Source organism: Acomys minous, assembly GCF_964271855.1.
Source record: "Acomys minous genome assembly, chromosome: 18".
Lineage (NCBI taxonomy): Eukaryota > Metazoa > Chordata > Mammalia > Rodentia > Muridae > Acomys > Acomys minous.
Genome location: NC_140501.1, coordinates 59,364,890 through 59,390,599, shown reverse-complemented (window position 1 = coordinate 59,390,599; position 25,710 = coordinate 59,364,890). Strand labels below are relative to the sequence as shown.

The following is a 25,710-nucleotide window of genomic DNA, read 5'->3' as shown; positions in this document are numbered from 1 at the left end:
CACACAAGGCAATGCCCCTATTGGCTGTCACGTGACTTCTGCTCTGTATTCCTTTTTCTATCAAATGCATTTTTAAAAAAAGATCAAAATGGAGCACAAGCTTAAATTTAAAACAAGAACAAAAGCAAAAGCTTTCTCTGGTGAGTGTCAGGAGTCCTGCTTCCTCTGAATTCCCATAGCTCTGGAATTCGAGACAGCTGCAAGGACTGAGGGGCAAGGTCTGAAGGTAGAACCTCACTTTTCACTTACGCTCTCCACACCACATCTTCGATCAAACACGCAGTCGGAACCAGGAACAAGCCCAGCCAGAAGTACGCAGAGCTCAGGACCATAGTTGCCTGCAAGAAACACAAGTCACAGCCTATTACAGGTTTTCCCCTCACACAGTGGGCGAGGCTGAGTCAGTGTGGAACATCCTGCAACATGGAAACAATAGAAAGTACTAGATCCATCGGGGAGGAGGCTGGGGACAGCTGGATGGGCTCCTGTCTGGTCTCCGCTGGCTCTCACCTCCACTCTTCCAGTTTGATTTGTGTTGTTGCCCCTGCTTGGGAACTTCAGGTTCCCTCTGAAGCAGGATTCTTGTTTTAACTCCCCCCAGAAAGAAATATTAGAGCCATCCTTCTGCGGAATAAGCTGTTTCCTCAGGCTGCCTTTACTCATTTTGCAGCGACCCGCTTTCCTTTACTCCTCTACATGGGCTCAGCATCCCATCGCTGGCACAAAGGTCAGTGGTTCTCCCTATTCGGAAGTAGATGTCCATGTCAGAGACCCCGGCTTCAGGGAGGTGAAATCACGTGGGATCTGTCATGAGCATGCACGGCAGTTGTAGGAGGGTTTCTTGGTTAGGTTTGACTTGTAGTTTTTAATCATTTTTCTGTCTTTTTTTTTTTTTAAGACTGGTCTCAATCTATAACCCAGGTCATCTTTAAACTCCTGATCCTACTGCCTTAATCTGCATGCAGTCCCAAGGCCAGGTAGGAAGTACAGGTGGACCCCACCCACCATGCCGCGCTTGAGAAGACAAGGGAAAAAAGGCGGAGTGAGCTGGTGAGGGAGGCAAGAGAACCAGTCCAAGAGCCAGCCTGGTTACCTGAGATGCTGTGTCAACATCCCCCCCTCCCACCCCCCAACGAACAACAGCAGCGGCAACACAACAAACCAACATCAAATACCATAAGCCAAAAGACAGGTAGAGAGGAACAGGGGGAGATGACAGGGTGGGGACAGAGGACACAGAGCACAGCGGATTTCCTTGCTCCCAGCAGCCTAAGCCCAGCATGGTTTTGGTTGACGGCGCAGACAGAGGCTGCAGAGAGCTGCAGCTAACTGCCAGTAAAGTGAGACACTTGAGACAAAAGCCGAGGGCAGGAAAAGCTTACAATGGACAGAAACAGGGGCTGGAGAGTCCAGGGGCCTTACAGTTTGGTTTTGAGTAAGCAAAGGTCAGGCGGCATGGAGCTGGCTGGCAACTGGTAAGACACTTTCCCAGGGCGGCTGTCGGGCTAATGGAGAGTAGAGGAGCAGAAGGATGCTTTGGCTCCATGGCTTTTCTTCCTATCTCATCGGCATGTTTTGCTGGAACTTAACTGCACAGTCGGGTGAGGGACACAGAGGTGAGGGTCAAAGAGGAAGGCGAGACTGTCATCTCACCACCTCACAGGGGCTACAGGGGTGAGGAGGGTCACGGGGATCTCAGAGCAACTCCTGTCCCGTGGATGCACCCTGGTCCCAGCCTAGCATCCCACGTCAACTCAGGCTGAGCTTTCTGGGGCTTAGGACGTAAATGCACTGAGATGCGCAAATGCTAAGCTCCATAAAACAATGGCTGTCCTGATTTCTGGCATTATAGTGGTCGGGCTGACCATAGAACTTCATCTAAATGAAGGACACAACAGAGTACAGAGTATGGCTTTGTTTGAGCCGGCTTTCTTCACTCAACATGAGGCCTTCAAGAATGCGTCATGTTGCAGCATGGGTCTGGAACACACAGACACACACACACACACACATTCTTTGCCTCTTCTCTGTGTCTCTGTCTTGTCTCTGTCTCCCCCTCCTCTCTTCTCTCTCTCTCTCTCTCTCTCTCTCTCTCTCTCTCTTTCTCTCTCTCCCTCTCCCCCTCTTCTTTCCCCTCCCTCTCTCCCCTCCTCTCTCTCCAGTACTCATTGTGTGAGTATACTGAATTTTGTTTACTCATTCTCCAGTTGATGGACATCTGGGTTGTTTCCAGTTTGGGTCTGTTGTTAAGAATAAGGCTGCTGTGCAGGTCTTTGCACAGTCTTGTTTTATGGACATGTTTCCATTCCTTTCAGGTAAACACCTAAGAATGGGAACACTCTGACACTCAGGAAGCCCATGATTCACCTCACAGAAGGGCCAGGAGGCCACCAATGGCTGCGCAAACACAGCAGTGTGTGAGCACTCCCGTGCCTCCTTTTCCTAGTGGTGACTCGTATTTTGTCACTCCAGTGGCTCCCTGGAACAATGACGTCATGCACAGAGTGAGACTCCTCTCACTACAGCCACCACCCCTGGGGATGAAGGAGGAGGAGGAAGAGGAGGAGGAGGAGGAGGAAGAGGAGGAGGAGGAGGAGGAGGAGGAGGAGGAGGAGGAGGAGGAGGAGGAAGAAGAAGAAGAAGAAGAAGAAGAAGAAGAAGAAGAAGAAGAAGAAGAAGAAGAAGAAGCAGCAGCAGCTCCCCTCACCCCCTCAGGAGCGGGGGAAGATGATCTTTTCTGAGTGGGTGTGGTGGCTCAGGCCTACAATCCACCCCACAACTCAGGAGGCTGAGGCAGGAGGGCTGCTTTGAGTTCTAGGAGAGCCGGGGCTACCTACGGAGTTCCAGGCTGGGTTGGAATACAGCACAAGACCGTGTTAGAAAACCAGAAAATAAGCAACCTGACAAACTCACAAAGGCTACAGGATGGAAAAAACCTGAAGCAAACAAGACCCTCTTCCTCTTCAGCACACACCACAGGGTGCATCTATTCAGAACTGATGGAAGACACTGCGCAAACAGGGTATGAACAGCAATTTTCTTACTAGATCAACTCTTTAAAAAATTTTTTTTATTTATTTTATGTGCATCTGTGTTTTGCCTATATGGATGTCTGTGTGATGGTGTTGGATTCCCCTGGTACTGGAGTTACAGAGAGTTGTAAGCTGCCATGTAGGTGCTGGGAACTGAACCTGGGTCCTTTAGAAGAACAGTCAGTGCTCTTAACCACTGAGCCATCTCTCTAGCCCCGACTAGATCAACTCTTAAATCCTGCAAATTCCCAACTGTTTTTTTTCTTTTCTTTTCAAGTGGTCATGTGAGCTTTTCATTTTTTCTTAGCAATTTTGTTTTAGAGGATGGATAGTTGATTTAATTAAATTCCTATATTATTTATATTTGCTTGGTTTCCAGTAACTTCTTTCATATCCCGTTATATCCTTGGGGATGCCCAAGATACCCAAACCCATAGATTCTTAAGTTTATCACATGCGACAGTGCAGTTCTGCACAGAACCTACACGTGTTGTCATAGACTCCAAGTCCTCTCTCAGTGACTATGACCCTTAACACAAAATCGGCACTATGGGGCCGAAGGCCATGCTGTACTAGCTCAGGAATACTGAAAAGAATAAATCTGTGCAGATTCAGTTAGGTTCCTTATATCCCCCGACGGTATTTTCCACTCATGGTTGGTTGGGTCCACAGGTATGGAATCAGCATACACAAATACCAAGGGCTGAATTTGTTTGGATGTAGAGAGACAGGGCTGTTCTCACACTTTATGGCACCAAGTGTGGCATGAGGAATTAAGGCAGGGAAACAGCAGCTGCTGACATGTATGGCTCTCATTGTCAGGTGGAAACCAGGCAAGGATAAAGTATGTTGGTTAGTTTAAAACATGAAGCCTCCAATCCCACCTTCAGGAATGATGCATCAAACCGAGGCTTGACACAGAGCTCTGGCAACTCCGTCGCCCATGCTGGCTAACCTCTCCAAGCTGTGGCTCCTCTGGCGGGGGATACACCCTGTGGCTTCTAAAGCCTTGCTGGGGGCCTGCACATGTGCAGGATAGTGTGTCCATCTACAGTCCCAGGCAAGTCCAGCAAACCTCATTTCTAGGTTGCTAACGGAAGACTGGAGAGAGGCCCACCAGTCCAAACTTCTGGTCTTTTGAAAGATTAGATCCAACATGAAAACAAGCCCTTATGAGGAGAGAGTGGACATTCTGTATCCTGGTGGCCGTCAGACCACTGAGCCCTGAGGAGAAAGACAAGCCTCAGAAACCCCCCCCACCCCACCCCTGCCCCCCTATTCACAACCAACTGTGTCTGGAAAGTCCAGGGACTGGGGCTGGGGTTAGCACAGCCGAGCTGCTCTCCTTCCCTGCAGAGCCCAGGGCTGGAAGAAGTGCTATATCTTTCATTTCATCCATTCTCTGGAAGATGGGACACCTCACCGCCACAGAGCGGCACAAGTCATATACTGGCCACACTCCCCAGTGGTGATCCACCCACCTCTTCTCCCACAGAGGCGGGGAAACTGAGGTACCTAATCAAGCACTGCGCATGTGCACTACAAAAGAAGACCATCTGAAAGGGCCAGAGATCAACTTGTGTTTCCAGGGGAGACAGAAAGCCTGCTGAGTTGTCGTGAGAGGCACTGGACCACACCTTCCTTAAGAGCATTAACTTTCCCTTGGGCTACTGTCACAAATGGCAAAATGTGACAAAATGATTGGTATTCTCTCCTCTCTTTGTAGAGCTTAAGGCCAGAGGTCTCTGAGCATAGGGGTGGAGGGTTCTTACTTGACACCTGGCTGGCAGATACCCTCCCCCCTTTTATGTGTGGATCGCTTCTATTGCATGTATGTACAGAGAACAAGTTCCAGAGAGTTCCTGGCTGGCCCTCTGGTGGCACTAGCTATCAGTGGGACCGACTTCATGACTGCTCTAACTGGATCTATATGGTCCTGGCTCCATCTCTTATTCTCTTATTCCCATCACAATGGAAGTGAGCCCTTCCACAGCTGAATTTGGTGTGTGTGTGTGTGTGTGTGTGTGTGTGTGTGTGTGTGTGTGTGTGCCATGAACATTCAAGCCACACTAGGCAGGGACAGACTGCCGCCAACCTCAGCTCTGCCATTTATTTCTCACTTGACCATTGTGTCTCAGTTTCTCTTTCCAAAAAACGAAGAAAACGTTACCTGCCAGAGGAATGGTTGCCTGGGGTTTCGATGAGTTAATAAATGTGAACTGTGCCGTGCCAGCAGGCTATGAGACCTCACTGGTCTCTCTATATTGCTGGCTAGAACCACAGGTTTTGTTTCAACGTCCTAGAGGTAGTCAAGACTGCCATGGCAGTGGTTCCGGAATCAATTCTGAGAATCAATGGGCATCAGAAAATGCTAGTCTGTGAGAGGAAGGTGCTGTGAGGCAGTGCTGGGCTTGCACTGTGGGTCTCTGTGGCTGAGCATGGGGCGTAGGGGCTGAGGAAGCAGGCCTCCAGGTTCAGCAGCATTGGGGGTGGAACCCTGACTATGAGCCTCAGAGACACCACTGACCTTCTTCTTGGTGATATAGCTCCTCTCCCTCAAATCAAGATGGCACAGTGCCTGCCGTACAGGGCCAAAGTGCCTGGCATGCACTTAGCTGTGTTTTCACTCCTTTACATTCCATGTCTCCAGAACCCAAGAAGCCCTGGGGCCAGCCCTTGGAAAATAAGCACCTACTTCTTGTTTCCTCCAATTCTGCAGTGCCCTCCCCCTCCCCTCCCCAAGCGGCAGTGCGCTAATCTTGAGACAGCTCTGCCTGTAAAATGACTTCTCTGGAGCAAATGAGCTCAGTGGCTGGCTCAGGTACCTAGTGTCTGAGCCCCTGCCAGCTGGCTGTCATCCACCCCTCAGCTGCCTGCCCAGAGCAGAACAATCCAGGGACCCCTCGATGAGACATTTTCTCCAGTGTTTTCTTAAGCCTTGACAACTGCAACTGAAATTTAGCAGCAGCCTGCAGCCCCTTTGGGATTCCTTCTGTGCAGCGCTCTCTCTCTCTCTCTCTCTCTCTCTCTCTCTCCTCCCTCCCCTCCCTCCCTCTCTCTCCCCTCCTCTCTCTTTCTCTCTCTGTCACTTGCCCTCTCTCCTCTCTCCTCTCCTCTCTCTCCCTCCTCTCTCCTCTTCTTCCTACCTTCCTTTGATCCTTTCTTTTCAATGAAAATTTTTCTCTGGGATAAGGGTGCTGATAAAGAATTTACGTTTATGGATGAGGAATGGAAAATCTGATCTGTCCTAAGGACTAGAATAAGAATCTAAACCAGAACTTCCTGCTTTTTAATTTTAAATTTATTTACGTGTGTGTGTGTGTGTGTGTGTGTGTGTGTGTGTGTGTTTGTGTGTGTGTGTGTGTTTGTGTGTGTGTGTGTGTGTGTGTGTGTGTTTATGTGCCATATTATACTCATGGGAGGTCTAAGGACACTTGAGGGAGGGGCAGGTGAGTTCTCTCCTTATACTCTGTGGGTTCTGAGGACCAAAATTGGGGTGTCAGCCTTGGTGGCAAGCGCCTTTATCCCCTAGGCATCTCTCCAGACTACTTCCTGCTTTTCACGTTCATTTATTCCTCTCGTGAAAGGACATTTCACAGTGACAGCCAGCCTTCCCTTCTGACAGCAGTATTTGAGTGCTCATGACGTGTCACTCTCTTCTTGCTCAGGAGACACACACTCGCCTTCCCCGTGGCCTCCTCGAAGGCTTCTGCACACATCTGATAGGACCTGGCACACACTAGGGTGGTTATTTGTCACCTTATTGGGTTCTTAGGGTTTGCTAGCACTTCCTGTACAAACTCTAAACCCCTAATAGGGATATTACAAATAATACTCCTGTATATAGTCTAAGACCAATGCGCACTGTCTTCTACTTCTCTGTTTCTGTCAGTGAGATCACTGGTCTGGGTATACTTGAGAGGTGGGTCTTGGTTTCGGACTCTCCTCTTCCATCCAACCCCGTTCCTGGCTTTTTTCACCTATATTACTTTTAAGTTCCCCAGAAACCATACAAGGGACACGCTAATTGTTCCTGTTTCACAGAGCTCATCAGCACAGAGGCTCGTCTAAGGTCACGAGGGAGGCTGAGCCAGGATGTAAGAGCAGGCCTGTGGGATTCGAAAGCTGGTGCCTGTCCCACAGTTGCCTTCGGGGTCCCATTCTCCAGGGCAGCAGCTGCACTGTCTGCTCTGTGCTGACCCAGTGTGCTCTCTCTTACCATCTGCTGGCATTTTCACAGCTCTCATTCTAATGAACTGCAAACTTCTAAACACGTACAACCTTAGCTTCCACGTTCCAGAAATCCCGGCACCAATTATTTAACCACGTCTCTGAGCTGCCCTGTTGTCCCTGGAACGTAGCCGCTTAAGATGGCGGTTGTAGAGGCGCAGCTCTGACAGTTGTACTCACTGAGCAGGCAGCTGGGTATCTTTATTCTGAACAGCAAAGCTGCTGGCTCCCGCTCAGGGGATGCTGGATGCTGGACTGTGGCGTGCTCATGGCTCACTACTGAAACCGATGACTATGAAGAGAGTGACATCTTACTTTTCAAACCATCCCCAGAGGGCGTCCACGAGTACTGAAATACCATTTTTATAAAAGGACAGTAATTGGACGAGAAGAACACGCCTCGGGGTCAACAGTCTTGGTTGCTCGGTCACAATTATAGTGGAGACATTAGGATTCTGCTAAGAGTCTCTCCAGAGACAAAAAATCAGCCACACAGGCATGGCCGTCCTTCTCAGAGGCCCTGGAGGCCAAGGTCTGCCTCTGCTCAGTGCAACAAACAGTGCATCACAGCAGCTTTTATGTGACCCTTTCTGCAGACTCAGGGGACACATGGAGAGGAAGCTTAAGCGGCTTTATAACACTCCACAACACACACACACACACACACACACACACACACACACCACTGAGAAGGGTGTTTATAATACAATATCTCTATGTATGTAAAATTTCAAATCTCTGCAAAGTGCTGTATTCCCCCAGATTTGTACACGGAGAATCAATATATGATCGTGGTCAACAATGGACCAAGGAGAGCATTTCTGTCTTCAAGGAGGTGAGGATGCAGGGTGGGACAACATAGGCAAATGAGGTTAACGTTCTAGTTGGCGCCAGGCAGATTTACATAAGTGGCAGGATCATATTTGAATACACAGTATACTTTATGCCACGGCCTTTGTCCTTTTGTGCAGAATTTGTCACGATTTGGGTAAATTTCATTCTTGGACCTCAGTGGTTGGCTTAGCGGTGCTGGGGTCCAGCATGAGAGATGGTTCTGGCTGGGTTTCCTTGTTCTGCTGTGCTGTGGCACTAAAGTTGGAATCCAGGTTCAGGTGGAATCCAGGGTTTGGTGCAGGCTAGAGAAGTGCTCTCCCACCCAGCCACACCCAGGCCCGTGAGGCGCTGACCTCAAGAGTTGGCTCTCGGCCATAGACGACAAGTCCAGCTGAGGGTGTTGCTGTCAAGAGGACTCTTGGGCACCCGAGGAATGACACTCACCCTAAAGCAGGACCTGGTCCTTGTCAAGAAGCAGGGCCCCGCGAGGACGGAGGCCATAAAGAGCTTTGGATGGGGTTCACTCTGAGCAGGGAATAGGAATTGAGGTACCAGCTACACAGGAAGCATCCAAGTGAGGGCAGGATCTACACCAAACAGGAGGCCTCTTCAGCAGCTTGGCATAAGCTGGAGCTAGGGCTCACAGGAAGGTATGCGGGACCCCACAGGGGTATGGGCTAGGCATGGGGGAGGCGGGACCAAGGCTGTGAAGCTCAGAAACTGTTAGAGGGAAGTCAGGAGCTCCTGGTTCTGGAGAGAACCTAAAAGGGCAGATATGGAATTTCTGGAGAAGGTGGGCGTGCCGAGAGTAAACACGAGAATGAGAAATGAACCCATTTGCTCCCATGTGTGAGGGAGGGGCCTACTCCAAAGAACTCAGTGGAGGCCCGAAGTCCGAGCGTGTGATTTGCAGAGGAGGGCGGGGGATTGTAAGAAACCAAAATGCAAGGGCAAGTACAGTCTCTTAATGACAGAAAAGGGGAGACTGAAGACGGTGGTGGTTGAGGAGAACGGTCAGTCTGTCCGTGGACTAGACTGGCTGATGATGACAGGGAGAGAAAGGAAGATGGAAGGAAATGAAAGGCTGAGGCAACACAGGCCAGAGGTCCCTGGGAGCCTAGGAATCATCTTCAAGATCCTGGAGGAAACTGGGTTATGGAGGAGGGGCCTTCCTCGGGATGGGGAGGGAGCTGAGGAGAGGGTAGAAGGAGGATTATTTATGTAGATGTGCTTATAGATGAATGGCCCACATAGGAAAGTCTCCAGGGATGCAGCAACAGCCAGAAAGGAAAGTGAAAAATCAGGTGTATTGAGGAGAGAAGACCTGCAAAGTGGGAGAGAGCTGGCCCACATGACAACTCAGGGGAAAGGTTCGGGCTTCTACATCTAGGGCTCTGGAGAGAGATGCTGGGATATATACACCATTAAAAGTTGACTGAGGGTGAGTAGCAAAAGACAAAGGAAAGTTTAAGGAATAATCAGCTCTATGGCTTGGGTGCTTTCAAAAGGCAACACAGTCACCAGCCACAAGACCATGTTCATTTTAAGGTGGAGTGTAGCACCCGAGGCTTGCAAAGGGAAGGAAAACCCAGGAGTCGGGGATGCATCTAAACCCATTGGGGCCTCTGGGGGTGAGTTACAGACATCCTTCCTTCTAACTTGACGGCGTGTTGACTTCTCTACAGTTACCAGGAAATGTGCACCCCTCTTAGCTCCTTTGCTGAACACGGTGACTCGACTCAGTTGGCCCTCAGCTCCTTCTGTCGCAACACGCTGAGCAGCTGGACTCGGGGGTTCCCAGCATTGCAACAGCCAATCCGTTCCTGTTCACACCTTTGCTCCCATTACAAGCTGCGCCTCCAGCCAAAGGTATACACTTGTATGTTTAGGTGTGAAAGTTAACGCCAGACAGTAATATGAAATACTGCACATATGCAAAGGAGTTAATTTATAGTTACTGCGGGATCCATAACTTTACAATTTCCTGGCTTTGGTCTATACAGTTTTTCAGACTCAAGTGTTATTGGTGCGCTCTCGCTCTCGCTCTCTCTCTCTCTCTCTCTCTCTCTCTCTCTGGCAGCGCTCTGTCTCTGGGCTGGTATTCCCCGCTGTATTCGCTTGCCTGTTTCCAAGTGGAATATCGTGTTCTGAGAGCTTGCTCACTTCCTCTCATCTTTCTCAGCCCATCTGTATATTTTACATCTAGCCTCCCGGGGCGTCACCTTTTCTGGCTCTGTAAATTTAATTAATGTACTTTTGACTTTCCTCACCAGGTCACCCCTGAAAATTTACATGAAACAGACCTACTTTTTCCTCATCATGGCCTAATGGAAACACACTTGCTACGTTTCCCTCTGCAATCTCTTTCAATTTATCTCTCCCATATATCTTCCCTCATTCCAAAGTTCTCAGGCACAACTGAACATGAGTACCGTGCAGTGACCCTTCTGTGGACAGCCTGCTGTTTGTGGCACTTCCCCATCTTAAAGCTGAGTTAATATGTAAGTCGCACTTGCCATCATATGCTTGTCATAAACTTCCAGACCTGTTTATGTCCTTGCTCTCGCATTGAAGTATTCCTAAGGTTTTTATAAAAGTGCCCCCTGTTTCTCCACTAATTTTGGAAACTTAATGTTTTCAGAGAATGAGAAACAAAATACAGCTAGCAGTTTCCTACAGTTTTCAAAGCCAGAACCAATGAGCTTAAAGATGGTGTTTAAAAAAACAAACAAACAAAACTCCCAGCAGGTTGAATGAATGGACTCTTCTATCCTACTTGAGATTCTCCTTCTACTTCAGCTTATTGTAAATTAAGTTAATTTCACAAAATTGTAAATGAAAGCTTTAGCTAGATAAAGCCCTGGGTTTGTCCCTAATCCCATCTCTGGAGAGGAGATGGGTCAGAAGTTCAAGGTCATCCTCTGCATATGGCAAGCTAGTGGCCCCCCAGGGCTCCGGGAAACTGGGAGAGTGCAAGGTCATAACAAGGCCTTCTGCCTGATCCTTGCAGGGTCCAGCTCTCGGGGATGTCGCTGTGCTGTGTGTGGAAAACACGTGGCCCCAGTGAGCTCGCGCCATGAAAAACTTGGAGCTGTGGGGTATTGACTGCAAAAGTTCATTTTGTTTTCTCGCATGCTTTTATTTACTTTACTCACAAGGGCGCTCAATACCAAGGGTAAAGAATTTTATGTTGACTTTAATCTGTTTTTTTTTTCTGTTTAAAATGTCTTAATGATCTATTGTCGGTTACACTGTTCTCCTTATTAGCAACTTGATTTCTCCTTAGCAGAAACATCTCCACATTTACTCTAGAAAGAGATATATCAACCACACTTGTAGAAAACAGCCCCGACACTACGCGGACCCGAGCAGCCCAGCTGGGCATGCACTTCTCTGCTGTTCTTTCTACCAAGACTTCAGAGCACTGTAAATAAATCAGCAGTGAAAGCCACTTGGGGGAGAAATCGGAAGATGTTTTCTGAAATTTATTTCTCCAAGAATCTTTATTTAAATACTTGGCAAGCAATCAGTTTGGTTTTTTTTTTTTTTTTAAGTTACAGCCATACTGAATTATAGTTACCAATATATTTGAGTTGCTATGAGGAGGATGAAGTCTGGACTCACTAAGTCTGCAGTCCACTGCTGGGGGTGGATACAGTGATAGAACACTTGCCTAGCATGGAAGCAAGGCCTGGGATCCATTCCCAGCAGGTGCAGAGTACTTATGGGGTAGAGACAAAATGACCAGGAGTCCCAGGTCAGCCTTGGCTTTCCCACATATTCAAGGGCAGCCTGGGCTCCATGGGGCTATCTCAGAAAAAGAAATCAGAGTGGCTACATGGAAACACTTCAGAAACATGACGCCTGTGATCAGCTGTGTATTGAGCACTACTTCAATCTGCAAGTGGACCACTGATCAGAGCCCTTCCAGCCTTGCTCGAAGCTTTACCGTTGGAGCCTTGCAAACCTCTGTTAGGAGAGTGGACAATGCCTTGAGTGGAGCCATTAGACAAAGAAACTCAGGGCATCGGGAAATAGCATACCGGGGAAGCTTGGGCTCGGCCTAGTGGGGAGAACTTCTTGATGTTTTGCAAATTCTTCCCTAGTCTCCATGGAAACTAGAGGATGCTCCTGTAAGGCTTTGGTGCCCAGGTCCTGCTAGTCCACTCGTAGGTTTGGACTGAATTGGAATTTGTGTGGCTGGGAACTTTTCCCCTTCTTCATTCAGTTTGCCTTTAAAGAATTGCCTTCCTAATGTCCTTTAGCTGAGGAGCACTAGGGAACATCTGTCCTGAGCCCATGGTCTTAGGCTCACCGGAGCTTGCTTCCTCGAACTGCTCACCAAAGCTTCAGCAGGGCCTGTGTGCCGCTCGGCAATGAATTACTTCCACAGATGCTATGGCCCACAGCCTCCCCAAATCCTCTCCAGTAATCCCCAACATCTGTCCTAAGTTCGGTGCAGGCCAACATGAGACTCGGCCAGGACAGACTGTCAGATGAGCAAGTGTGCTCACAGGGCACCCACAGGACCTGTTTTTCAGTGGGATGTACTCGGCTCCAGTTTAAGGCACAGTAACATGAAGGGGGCATGCGCTTAGAGCTTTCCCAGGGCAAATGTGGGTTGAGGCTCTAGAACTGGATATGTGGTGACGTCACACACCCCAGATTTCTAGGACAATGGCATCGTACTTTGCTAATCTTTTGGGGGAGGGTGGTATATTTGACACTGGTTTGAACTAGTCTTTTCGGTGGCATGGGAGATTTCATGAGAGCTATTTCTTTAACTTCCAAGTAAAGCGTCTTGTGTCATTCTACTTGGGACTCAAGCCTACCATTCACTGAAAAGTTAAAACAGAGCGTGCAGGTTCTGACACGGCGATTGACTTACTTGGGGGAATAATATGGCTCAAGATAACAATGAATCTTAGTATCAGGAAGTTGAGTCTCCTCTCTGCTTCTCCCAGCCAACAGCCTGCTGGGGAAGAAGAGAACTCGCTCAAAGACGGAGGTCAGTGCAGAGTTTATTTTGTTCCAGATGAAATGTGATAACAAAGGAGATGAAAGTTAAAAAAAAAAATGAGGAACAAGATTATCAATGACACAACAGATCAGCCAGACGATATGTCCTTTAGACAGGCACTGGCCGCTGGCTAAGCAACTTAATCCCCCACATGCCCACCAGTGCACTGAGGCTGTGGAATCAATCCTGACACGGGCTGTTCAGGACTTTGCACTCAAGGAACAAGAGCCGGAGTTTTTAGTATATTCATAAGAGCAACCTGAGGTCCCTAGAATGTTACGTAGGCCATTTATAGCACAGCTCTGATCATTCAAGGACCCACTCCTGGGCCTCAAACGCCACAGCCTAGACTCTAGCTATGGTGAGCCATCCGGATTTCTTGAGAGCCTCACTGTTCGTTCCACCCCACAGCTTCTGCCTGCCCCGGGCCTGTCATTGTCATCTTGTTCTCTCAGCTGATAGTGATGCGCTCCATCTTAGAGAAAATGGCTTATTCTAGATTTGCCTTCAACCTCACCTGCGGAACTTGTTCCTTCCCTAGAGTTCCTCTGAGGTGACCACAGTGCTATAGCCGCCATCTGTTGCACAGAGATAGCATAATAGGGGCTGGAGAGATGACTTAAAGGTCAAACACACTTGTTGCTCTTGCAGAGGCCCCAGTTAGAGTTCCAGCACCCACATGGTGGTTCATAATCACCCATAATACCAGTTTCCCTTTCTGACCTCCCCCGGCATCAGGTATGCATGTCATGCACATACTTACATAGTCAGAACATCAATATACATAAAATAAAATAAATAATTTTTTTTATAAAAGAAAAGAAAATGTGTCAGGCACCACACTAGCCATACACCGTCCCCTCCTGCGATGCCCACAGATGGCCCTCTGAAAATAGTTGTCCTCTACTGATGGATGAGGACAGTTTGGCTCAGAGAGATCAAAATCATCTTCCTGTGGTCACGATGCTGGCCAGGGCTAAGAACCATCACTACCATTACCACTGAACTGAAGTCCAACAGCTTCACAGGGTCTCTCCTCTTATGATTGGGCCTTGGGGTTTCGTTGTAAACAACAGAATAAAACGTTGTGCTTTGGAGATGAAGCGTCTTAAGTCAGCGCAGGCCCAACTAGAGAAGAAAAGGAGACTGCCAGCCTATTGTATTACTGTAGCTACCTTCATTTAAACTAGCCCTGCTTCCCTGACAATGGGCAGATAGGACACAGTTTATATGTCTGAAAAGACTTAAAATAAATAAGATGTGAAACATAGACACCGCTGGGCATAGTGACACATACTTTTAATCCCAGCACTCAGGAGGCAGAGGCAGGAAGACATCTGTGAGTTCACTTCCAGTCTGATGTATACACTGAAACCTGTCTCAACTACAGCAACAGCAACAGCAACAACCCACTAAAACAAGCCAACAACACTGTCTCAACTACAGCAACAGCAACAACCTACTAAAATAAAACAAGCGAACAACACTGTTCCAAATCTATAGAGATAAACGCATGCGTAGTCCTTGTTGAGAAATATACATAGTAGCAGATGACCTGTAAGTGTAACACCCTTCTCCCTTCCCCCCTCCCCACTTCCCCCTTTCCCCCCTTCCCCTTCCCCCAATGTGCAAAAGGAGAAAGAGATTTGCGTTCCGGATTATAGAAACTGTCCTCAACACCTGATTGGCATGCCTGCCATTTCTTTGGGCTGGAACTTGGCTTGCACGATCTCTTTTAAGCTCTGAGTCCGCAGGGCTTGTTATTACGGATTTGGGGACCCTTGTTCCTCACAATACTTGATGTCATGTTTACTTGTTGGTTCATTGCTTCTATGTGACAATGACCTAATAGGAGACACACATTTTCAGGATCCCTGTGTTGCACTTGTTCATGGAGGCACTAGAGACAACGGGGGTGGGGGGCGTGGGGGAATGGGAGGAGTTTGTCAAAGGGGGATATTCCTTTGCTGGGGTCTAAGCACACACTTGAAAATCGACTTTCACTAAGTACTTCTGTTCAGATTCTCAGCTTGGCACCAGAGGAAGCTCCCTCTGCTGGCTTCTAGCAGGTTCAGAGTCAGGTTCAATGCCTGCCCATGGTCTGTTTTGAACTGGCGAGCCAGAAACCTATGATGGGCTGACAGTGTGCTGCTCCCGATTAGCCAGATGCCTCAGCATCTGCAGATATAGAGGTGATGCTGGCAGTCGGGCTCCCCTGGGGATCTGACTCTGAATTCCTTCTTCAGAGCAGGATGTAATGATAAACCGGCCGCTGTAGCTAAACTTACTGCAGGAGCTCTGACGCAGCAGCTGCCTGGTGGGTATCCCAGGTTTGGGGCGATTCCCTACTGACCATGGATTGTATGAGTGGATGACTTAAACTAGGCTTGTGGGTGGCCTTGCAACCAAGCCACTCATGCCTTTGGGATCATAAATCACATAACCTTCCCATCCATTGGCTGCAGGTGACAGGGATGACCTATGTAGCTGGACAATCATGGTCACTGTCACCGTTTACGGAACACTCACCTGAGTCAGGCACGCAATGTAAATTTTTTTAAAATCTGGACTGGCCAGCAAACTATAGTTATGTTGGTACAATGTCTCCAGGTTTGATCTCCATTTTGCAGCTGATGGAACCAGACAGAGAGAGCTTAGGTGACAAGGGAAGTCCTGGAAACTTGCTACTCTACCCCTTGGCAACGTTGTGTCTTATTACAACAAAGACCACAGTGAGAATAATAGTGATACAGGAACATGATGGACAGACCAGTCAGAAAAGTGAGCTACCACGGTGGCCTGCTGGGAAGCTGGAAAGAGCTGAAGCCGACCCTCCGCAGGAGAGTGTGAGGAGGCCGTGCAGAGCTCCCAAGCAGGCACCAAGCCTTGGAAGCCTGCATGAGGAGACCGAAAGCGGATTGGGGGATGTTAACTATGGTTCCTTTCAGGTCCTCGACTCATGGTTGACTTCCCCAGCAGGCTTTGAGCAATCAAAACACCCCAAACAAATCCCATACGCATACCTAATTGAATAATCCAGATTCTGTTTGCTTGGGTTTTCCCGAAGCATCAAAACAGTTCCTTTACGCGTTTACTTTGGCTCCTCTACAGCTTTAATTAAGCCTCCCAAGGCTCACAAGTATATTAAAATTAGTGGAAAGAAAACCTGAAGCCTTTGATGCCAAGGACCACAAGGTGCAAGTATCCTGGCTTGATCGCTCACTTGCCCGATGCTCAGGGACAAGCTGAAGGGAAAATGTTCTGTTTATTTTCCTTTGCAAGGAGGGGACAGCCATTATCCCGGTGACGAAAAGGTCTCTTTCTTGTGGGAAGCTGCGACAAAACAGACACAGGGAACCCCTCTGCAGAACATCCTCTGGTGTTCTATCTCAGGGGGCCTGAACCAATACACTGTAGCACTACCTTAGGGGCAATCAAGTCCCAGCAGGCCCCGGGCCTGCGGGCCCATTTATTACAGTTCCCCACTCTCAACTCCAGGTTCGATGCCACTCTGGATTTCTTTCCAAGTATCTCTTCCTTTGGGGGATTGGTCATGAGCGTCAAAATTCTTCTCTTACTTTAAGCCTTTCATGTTCACTTCAGTTAGGCTCGGGTGCTGTGTAAAATTCTGCTCAGTTTCCTGCCCCCCCCATATGAGGAGCACTGTTGGCTGAGCTTCGTAGTCACCCAGCATGCTTTGCAATCAAGGCTCTGTGCCCAGCTGTGGTGAAGAGCGGAAAACACTAAGACCTCTCTCTCTCTCTCTCTCTCTCTCTCTCTCTCTCTCTCTCTCTCTCTCTCTCTCTGTGTGTGTGTGTGTGTGTGTGTATGTGTGCATGCACATGAACATGCATGCTTACACACACATTTGCTTCTCTGGCATCTAATATTTTAGTTTAAAAGAGAGAACACACACACACACTGTACAATGCAGGACGAACACGTGACGATGGGCCAGGTGCTGTGGTTGCTTCTTGCTGGGGACAATTTCAATGTGCATCATAAATGAAGGATTTGGACCATGAAGAAAGGGTTGAGCCTTTGATATCAAAAGTCAGAAAATGAAGATAGAGAGCCCAGGAGGAGGCCCGGTACCAGGGAGGGGCTGCGGTGACCAGGAAGGACTGGGATGTGACTCCTTCAACACAGGTGGACAGTAATACTTATCGAGTCATAAGTAATGATGCTGAACGATGGTAAGTAATGAGGCACCACAGCGCCTTCCTGTCTTACCCACTTAAAATGTGCTTTTGAGCCTGCGTTCCGTGAGGTCGCCGGGCACACAGTGAAGAAGGTCCCTCATCTCAAGGTGTTCCAAGACTTGGGGTAAAGGGAATGGGGCACAGAACAGATGAAGAGCTTGATGTCCTTGCCTTGAACGGTAAAATGAAAGGAAATATTTTAGTGTCACTACCAAGAATAGAGAGAGTGCCCAGGCCTTCTCTTGGGAAGTATTATTTGAGAACAACTCCCGTGGTGGTGGGAGAGTATGGGGGAGGGGTCTGGATAAACAGGGTGAGCGGAGATTCCCATTGGGAAGTCATCTGGGGATGGGAGGAGCAGGATGGTCAGTGTGAGCAGACTGAAGCCCTGAGGTGACAGGGCTGGATCCAGCTGTTTGCTGGGCAAAGGGGTTTTTGTTATAAAATCTAACTGGAAACGAGAGAATGGTTTGAACAAGGGGAGGTGTCTAACCTGCTTCACGTTATTAACGGAGTATTTCTGGGTGCACGGTAGAAACAGAACAGGGAGGAATAACACTAGGAACAGAGAGCCGAGGTAGGGGCGGCACCATCATGGTGGCTTGTGGGAGGAAGGTAAGTGCAGCGGCGACGAGGACAAATGGACAGGCTGGAAAGAGTCTTTAGGGCAAGAGTGGACAGGACTTAGTGATAAGCTCAGGCACAGAGGGAGGGAAAGGGAAGTACCAAGGAACCAGTGTGCCAGGATAGACGGAAATAGGAAAAACAACTGAGTTCTTACTGCGCTTGCCCAGGAGACGAAGTAAAGGCTATCAGGGAGGGGTAGAGCGCTGAGGAGAGAAACTGTAGGAAAAGGTTGCGGAATTCTACTGGGGAAGTGAGAACCGGCTTTGAAGGAGGAGGACAAGGAGGACTCAAGGGTGGCTTGGAGAGCCGAGCCTAGAAGGTGGAGGTGGATGAAGGGGAAAACAGTGGGTGGTTATCACATGGGCGGGATGTTTGAGGTTGGGTACAGCCTTGATGGGGGGGTGGGAACAGTGGCAGAACCCTTCGGACTGCTCAGAAGATGAGGAGGAAAAGACTGGATGAGGCTAAGGGATGGAGTCCCCTAGAGCTGGGGACCAGAGCTGGAGAGACCATGACACCAAGGGATGCTGAGAAAGGACAGGAAAAAGCAGGAGATGCTTCAGTCCAGTGCAAGGGGCCATAGGGACAGGAGGACAAGAGGATGGTGGGGGCAAGAAGCCCGCACGAGGATGCAGTAGAGCAGCATAGCACAGAGATGGGCAAGATGATGCCAAGGCTTTTGGGAAGCTCCTATCAGAGAAAGTTGAGCAAGCAGAGAAAAAAGCCAGGCAGGAAGGGGAGGGAGTGAGAGAGGAGGAAGGGAGGGAGGAGGGGAGATGGAGAGATTGATTCTACTTTGCTCTGCTTTGGGTCTGAGTTGGAGCAGAAAGATCTGTTTAGGTTGTACTTATGCATAATGAGACTTCTGTTAACAATGTGGCCAAACAAAATGACCAACTTTTTCCCCTGAGTAATTCTGCAATTTTGTACTTGCTTCTTGCTGCTACCAAGTACCCAGGTCCTTTTGGTCCTGGTGCACCACCATGCTCACTGTGGGCTTTCTTTCCCTCTTCTTGGATATTACAACAGGTAGTAGTTTGCACCATACCTGCCATTAAAGAAGAGGAAGAAGGCAGCTCACCCGGCCCAATTCTCAGTGGACAAGTCACATCATCCCCGATGGTTGTAGGGAAAGTTGGGGCACAAATCATCTTTCAGTGACCTCAGTAGAAAGTGGCAGATCTGAAAGGGGTTTTTAGTCACGGCCTGGGGTGAGTGAGTGTTGGTTCTGAGGGTGGCAAGGTGCTGTTGAGACATATTGGGAAACTGGGCCTAGTGGGGGCCCTTATGACTTCAGGGGTGTATGCTTTTCAAAAGGACGGCAGGATCCTGGCCTCTTGTCTGTTTTTTGCTTCCCTGTACGAGGTGAGCTGCTCTGTTTCACTATGAGGTAGCACCACAATAGCGCCCCGCCTCCCCTTGAGGTAACTGATTATGGGCTGGAATCTCCAAGCCTGTCCGTCAAAAATAAGGCTTTCTTCTTGTCAGTTGATTGTCTCAGGGTTTAGTTACAGGCTACAGAGCTGTTTGAATCAGCCATGTGAGTGCAGACTACAAGGTGGGGTGGGGAAGAGACTGCTAGCCCTTGGCGTGGGCCAGTCATATACTTCCCGAGGAAAGATGGAGCACACAGAGGAAGCCGGTGAAAGAAAGGCACAAGGCTGCAGGTGTGTGAGGCTGGCCGGCCACCACCTAGAGGAAGTAGTTCATTCCTGAATAGAGAACAGGGCTGAGAGGAAGCAGGCTGGTGAGCTTGAGGGACAACGCACAGAGGACAGGCAATCCACAGTGAGGGGGTATTAGATCAACACTGTGCAGGAGAAGTAGCTCAGTGGTTTAGATGTACACTCTCTTTCAGAAGACCCAAGTTCAATCCTTGGTGCCTGAAGGCTCCTTACAGCTCCCTATTAACTCCAGCTCCAGGGGGATCTGAGGCCTCTGACTTCCTCAGTCACCTGCACATATATGGCACACATAGAGATATGTACATACATGTACTTAATGTGATAAAAAATATATACCTTTAAAATATATATATTCCTTGCAATAGTTCAGGACTGATGATATCACTTTTGGGGGTGGGGAGCAGCAGTGTAGTGCCAATGCCAATGCCAAGAAGCGGGAACTGAGAGAAAAACCCAGCTGGGCACTAAAGCTAATAAATGATTTTTCCATGGTCTTCAATGACGGGCTGATTCTGAAAGAGTTGAAAAGATTCCTCCGTCTACTACTGCTCCAAAGTGAAGCTGTAAGTATGCACACTATGGGCCTCTTTTGTTCCCTACAGCAGCCATGGCCCCAGGCACAGGCTTCCAGAAGCCCCTGGTGTCCAGGAGAGCCACCCCGCCCACCAGCGTGCAGCCACTTTCTCACTGACTGAGAAGATATGGGGCCGCAGAACTCGCCCAGTGTTTTCTCTGGGGCTTGAAACCATCACATTTCCCTCCAGAGGAAACAGTCTGGGATGTTTATTTTTTCAAACCTCGTGAATATTAAAAGGACCGTGACTGAAGCCAAAACATAGGAAAAATGAATGCAGCGGTATCAAGTGTGGGTGTTCCGCTTCCAAAGCCGGCTCCATCAGTGTCAAGTGTTTGAAGCCAGAGAAGATGGATGGTATAAACTCAGGGTAAGAGCCGGCCCAGCTTGGGAGATGAAGCAAGATAAGTTTTCCTCAGGCTCCTCCCTAGGAGAGGAGGTGGCCAGGAAAGAGCAGCGCTGTTGACTGAGGAGAGTGAGCACACATCTACTGAAAATTCTGTCTTGAAGGTTCAGATTTATTTGGTCTGGATATACGAAGGACCTCTGAGGATTTACATATCTTTAACATAATGTGAAACACTAATAACCAGTGAGCTGCTTAGATAAGACCTAATGAATATTCACACTTTTAAATCTCCAGTGCCCATTTCTCAACGCTACAACACACATCCTTTTCAAACTCTGCTCGTTCAACAGTGGCCTCAGGACTGAAGAAATTTGACATTATGACAAAAAAAAAATAGTAATAATAAGGTTCGGAATGGGATGCAAATGTAGACAGCTGTCAGGCTGCTTTGAATTTGAAAATTATTCAGGATTGCCTTAAGTCAAACTTGGGGTGTGTGTGTGTGTGTTTGTGTGTATGTGTGTGTATGTGTGTATGTGTGTGTGTGCGCGCGCGCATGTGTATGTTCTCACACCTGTGTGGGCACATGTTTGCAAGTATACACGTGGAGATAAAAGGTTGGCAACGGCTGGGTGTCTTCTTCAGTTTTACTCCACTTTATAGACTGAGGCAGCATCACTTGCTGAGCTCGGGGCTCCCTGATGCGGCTGGTGTAGATAACCAGCTTGCTTAAAGATTCCACGTCCAGCCTCCCAAGTGCGAACCCTTCATCCAGGCCTCCATGCCTTTCTGCCTTATGGTTCTGGGGGTCTGAATGCCAGCCCTCACCTCACTCGGGCACAACCACCACTGAACCATCTCCTCACCTTAATTTTATCTTTTGAGAAGAAATCAAACACGGAAGTCACTTCCAAAATGAGGATGTCATTAACTTGTTCACGGAAAGAGGTAAAATACAGCAGATTGAGCATCCTTTGTCCAGAAATATATAAGGTCTTTTTTTTTCATATTTTAGAACTGACTTTTACGGAACACCCTTAACACCAAAATTAAATAACTCCAAAACCCAAGACTTCCATAAAAAGATTTAGACTTTTGGATTAGGGGTGCCTGGTAAGTATAGACTTAATTTTTTCCCTTGGTACTGTGGATTAACTTGGGCCTCACACATGCTAAGAATGCACTCTCCCACTGTTTCCCAGAGGGCTGGGTGATACAGTAGTCCAAGTGCAGGACCAGTCTCCCAGTGGGGTAGAGATAGCAGTGCCATGTGTGTACATGTACTCCACATGATTTGAAGCCACAGGTCAACTTCTCATGTCTCATGTCAGTCCTCAGATGGTACTTCTTTTATTTTTCTTTTAAGATGTCTTTCATTGACCTTGGAATTCACTAAGCAGGGTTTGATGGCCAGCCCTTGGGTCTCAGCGATCATCCTGAGCCCACCTCCCCAGTGGTGAGATGGTTTGTTATTTGTTTGTTTCTTTGTTTGTTTTAAGACAGGCTCTGGAGCACTTGGTATCTCCCTACTCAGCTCCTTCCAAGATCTTTCTGAGGGGCAAGTGTCACTATTGTCCATGTGTGCTCCCCAAAGCTGACTATGTGCCTACATATTTACATGTAAATCCAGGCTGCACATCTCAATCTACATACATACTTCCATCATTGCACAGAATAGACTGGACTCTGAGTCTATTCCCTTCACTAGCCCAGTGAGGGCAGGGGCCAGGCATTTCATTTTTATATCCTGACCCCAGCTCAGCCAATGCCCTACAGAAAAGAAAACCATCCCAGGACTCTCTTCCTTACCTGAACTATTAGTAAGGTGAGAATAGCATCCCAGAGTCCTCGTGTCTCTGAAAAACCAACTAAAAAAAACTTGAGAAATGGGAGCTCAGTGCCCCTTAGGAAGGGGGAGGAGGAAGGAGGGAGAAAAGAAGTGTGCAGTCTGGTCTGCTTTCTTGCTGGTGTTTAGAGAGGAACTACCTGTGGTGGGAACTCCAAACACCTCAGTGGAAAGCCAGCTAAGGTTTTATAATAGGACAAGCTGTACCTCCTTAACATGTAAATGCTGGACTGGGAGTCAGCAAACAGGGAGGGTGCTTGTCTGGCATGTGTGTAGCCCTGGGCTTATCCACCAGCATCAGGACAACCAAAAAACTCTTCGTGGTGGTAGTGATGAAACCAAACCAACCAACCAAATCCTTGAAGCAGCAGCAGCAGCAGCAGCAGCAACAGCAACAACAACAACAACAACAACAACAAACAAACCCTCATGCTGGCATCATCCCACACCTTGGGGATTCTGCTCATGACTTCATTCAGGGATAAGCTATTGCATATTTGAATATGTTAAAGTGAGGTCATCACAGTGGTGGGCTCTGGTTCAAAATGGCTGGTGTCTCCAGGAAGTGGGGACATTTAGAAGAAGACAGGCACACCGAGTAACTCTTCTGTACGCCAAGGAAGACCAGAGATTGCCGGCAAGCTACCAGGAACAGGGAGAGAGGTCTGGCACACATTGGCCCTCCCAGCCTGCAGAGGGGGACCAGCTCTGCCAGGCCTGTGGTCTCAGACTTGCTGCCTCCAGAGCTGGGAGACAATCATTTCTGTCGTTAAAGCCACACTGTCCGTGGCACTTTCGATCAGCCTAGGAAATGAATCCACATATTTATTGGAGTGCCTTCTCCAGCACTGAATTGCCCTTTATCAAGCCTTAAGTACCTTTGCTTTGAATGGAAGAGGCGCAGCCAAACTCTGCTGGAATAAGGGTTGTTTTACGGGCTAGGCTTTGTAGGACGCCGTGAGCCCATCTTGTTTGTACGAAGACAGAAGGAAGTAGGTGGCGAGGCAGCTGGCTGGCTTGCATTTCTTTCCTTCAGCCATGCCAGCTACTTGGAAAAGAATTATTCTTCAATAATGGAAAGGTCCATCATTTAAAAAGCCAGACACTGTGCATAGACTAGAACTCCCTGGCGATGTCTTATGGAGGCAGAGAACAACCTTTTAGAAGATGTTAGACCAGTGGTTCTCAACCTTCCTAATGCCATGGCCCATTTAATACAGTCCCTCATGCTGTGGTGACCCCCAACCATAAAATGATCTCATTGCTACATCACAACTGTAATTTCGCTACGGTTATTAACTGCAATGGGAATATTTGATATGTGACCCCTGTGAAAGGGTTGTTCATCCCCCAAAGGGGTTGTGACCCCACAGGTTGAAAAGCACTGCGCTAGATAAAGAAAGGAAGAAGATATTTATATTATTCAACCTGAAAGGTGAAAGTCAGGGCCCACTAATTAAAAGCCTCTAGCCTGGAAGAGGCAGCTTCTTTAATGCGATGCCCGCATAGGGCTTCCCAAGTCTGCTATTTTGATAGGGCCTGAGTTTGAGTTAGCTCAGGCTATGATAGAAATGGATGTTACGATGGAAATATGGATTTGGCCACTGAGATTTTAGTCCGTAATTTCTACAAAGATGTGTTGGTCTACTAGCATCAAGAAGTGAGCCATAGTTCTTAAATTATAAAAGGTAATGATAAGAAGTGGAAAATGATTTGTGAGTTGTGCATTTCATGCTATCAAACCCCCAGCCTGACTGTCTGAGCAAAGGCCAGCTCACCCTCTCCATCCCTGTCTGGGTGGAGTGCTGGCCTGAAGTGGGAAAACAATAAATGTTCGTGAAAGTGAAATATAAGACTTTAATAAAGGACCATTTTAGAGCGGCTCCACAAGCTGGCACACACATCGGCAGCGGCTCTTGGCTGGGCTTTGCTGGTGGATCTGCTTATGGGAAAATTTTACTGTCACGGTTCAGCTGAGCTGGAGAGTCACCAGACCTTCGCCAGTGTGAGCAGGCATGGGCGCCACTTTTCGCCATAGTCCCAGGCAGATGTGAGCTCCTGGGCCATTCTTTTCTGCTTCCTGAAGTGAGCATGGTCCCTGTCTGCCCTTGTACAGTCTCGTGGCTTTTCCTACTTGGAGATGACATCAGGGAGGGTCCACCTCAGAATCTGGGATTCATACAGCCCAGAGTGGGAGCCTGCTCACCATCAGAGAAACATTTCCAGGGGCTTTCTCACAGGCAAGCCTCTGGGCACAGTTCATGGCAAGGAGCTGCAGGGCTCAAATGAGTGCCCGGACAGTTACCCACTCACAGTATTCCTAGATACTAATGGAAAAGCAGCAAATATGTGTGCAGCCCACCAAGGCTCCCTTCTTTGGGACCCACACTGACAACACCATAGTGTGAGGTATGTGGACATATGTAGGCGTATTAGCTGTGGCCTTCTAATTCCAAGAGTGAGCCAAAAAAAGGCACAGCAAGCTGCCAACCCTTCTGCTAAACGCTTTCTGAAGGAACTCTAATAAGTGCCTATTTATAACCTCTGAGCACTTGGTGGCCCTCCGTGGAAGGAGCAGGCAGCTGCTACCAGAAGCCAACTGCCCTGCCCACTGACTGGAAACAGATGTCCCTTTCTGTCATCTTTGTGGATATTTGCAATTCCATGAAGTGATCATTGTCAACTTATTTCCTTCTGTTTATGGCTCAGTGAAACTCCAGGATGTAAAGATCTCATCATCCTGTCATCAGACACGGCTCAACCCTGGAACAAAGGTGCCACAAGGCAAGCCACGCCCATTTCTCTAAGACAGTCCTTCATTCTAAACATGTAAATGACAGTTTGAGGCTCCAATGGGGCTAAGAGTATCCAAATTCTGAGCATTGCTTTACAATAAAAACTCATATTCTTTTTTGATGATGCCGTGGGTTGAAACCAGAGCCTCCTACAAGGCAGGTAAGCATTCTAATACTGAGCTACATCCTTGGCTTAGTCTAGAGGTTCTCAACCTGCGGGTCACGACCCCTTTGGGGGTTGAACAACCCTTTCACAGGGGTCACCTAAGACCATCAGAAACCGCAGGTATTTACATTATGATCCATAACAGTAGCAAAATTACAGTTGTGAAATAGCAATGAAAATAAGTTTATGGTTGGGGGGGGGAGGTCACCACAACATGAGGAACTGTATTAAAGGGCTACAGCAGTAGGAAGCTTGGTCTAGAATTGAAAACTCTCCACAAGCAAGGACAGAACTCCCTTGGGAGTGACCTTGAGTCTGTCAGGATTGGAGCTGGAGGAGGAAGGCAGTGT

The 25,710-nt window shown here is 48.2% G+C and overlaps 1 protein-coding gene across 5 annotated transcripts in view; it reads right to left on the bottom strand.

The window, feature by feature from the left end:
- The window catches only part of ATP8A2 (ATPase phospholipid transporting 8A2), a 543,049-nt gene that overhangs the window by 47,125 nt on the left and 470,214 nt on the right, over nt 1-25,710 (bottom strand). For all 5 annotated transcript variants that reach the window (XM_084768271.1, XM_084768273.1, XM_084768274.1 and 2 more), the window contains one exon: nt 250-338. In XM_084768271.1, coding sequence (XP_084624397.1) covers nt 250-338 — 89 coding nt within the window. The remainder of the gene's footprint in view (nt 1-249; nt 339-25,710) is intronic.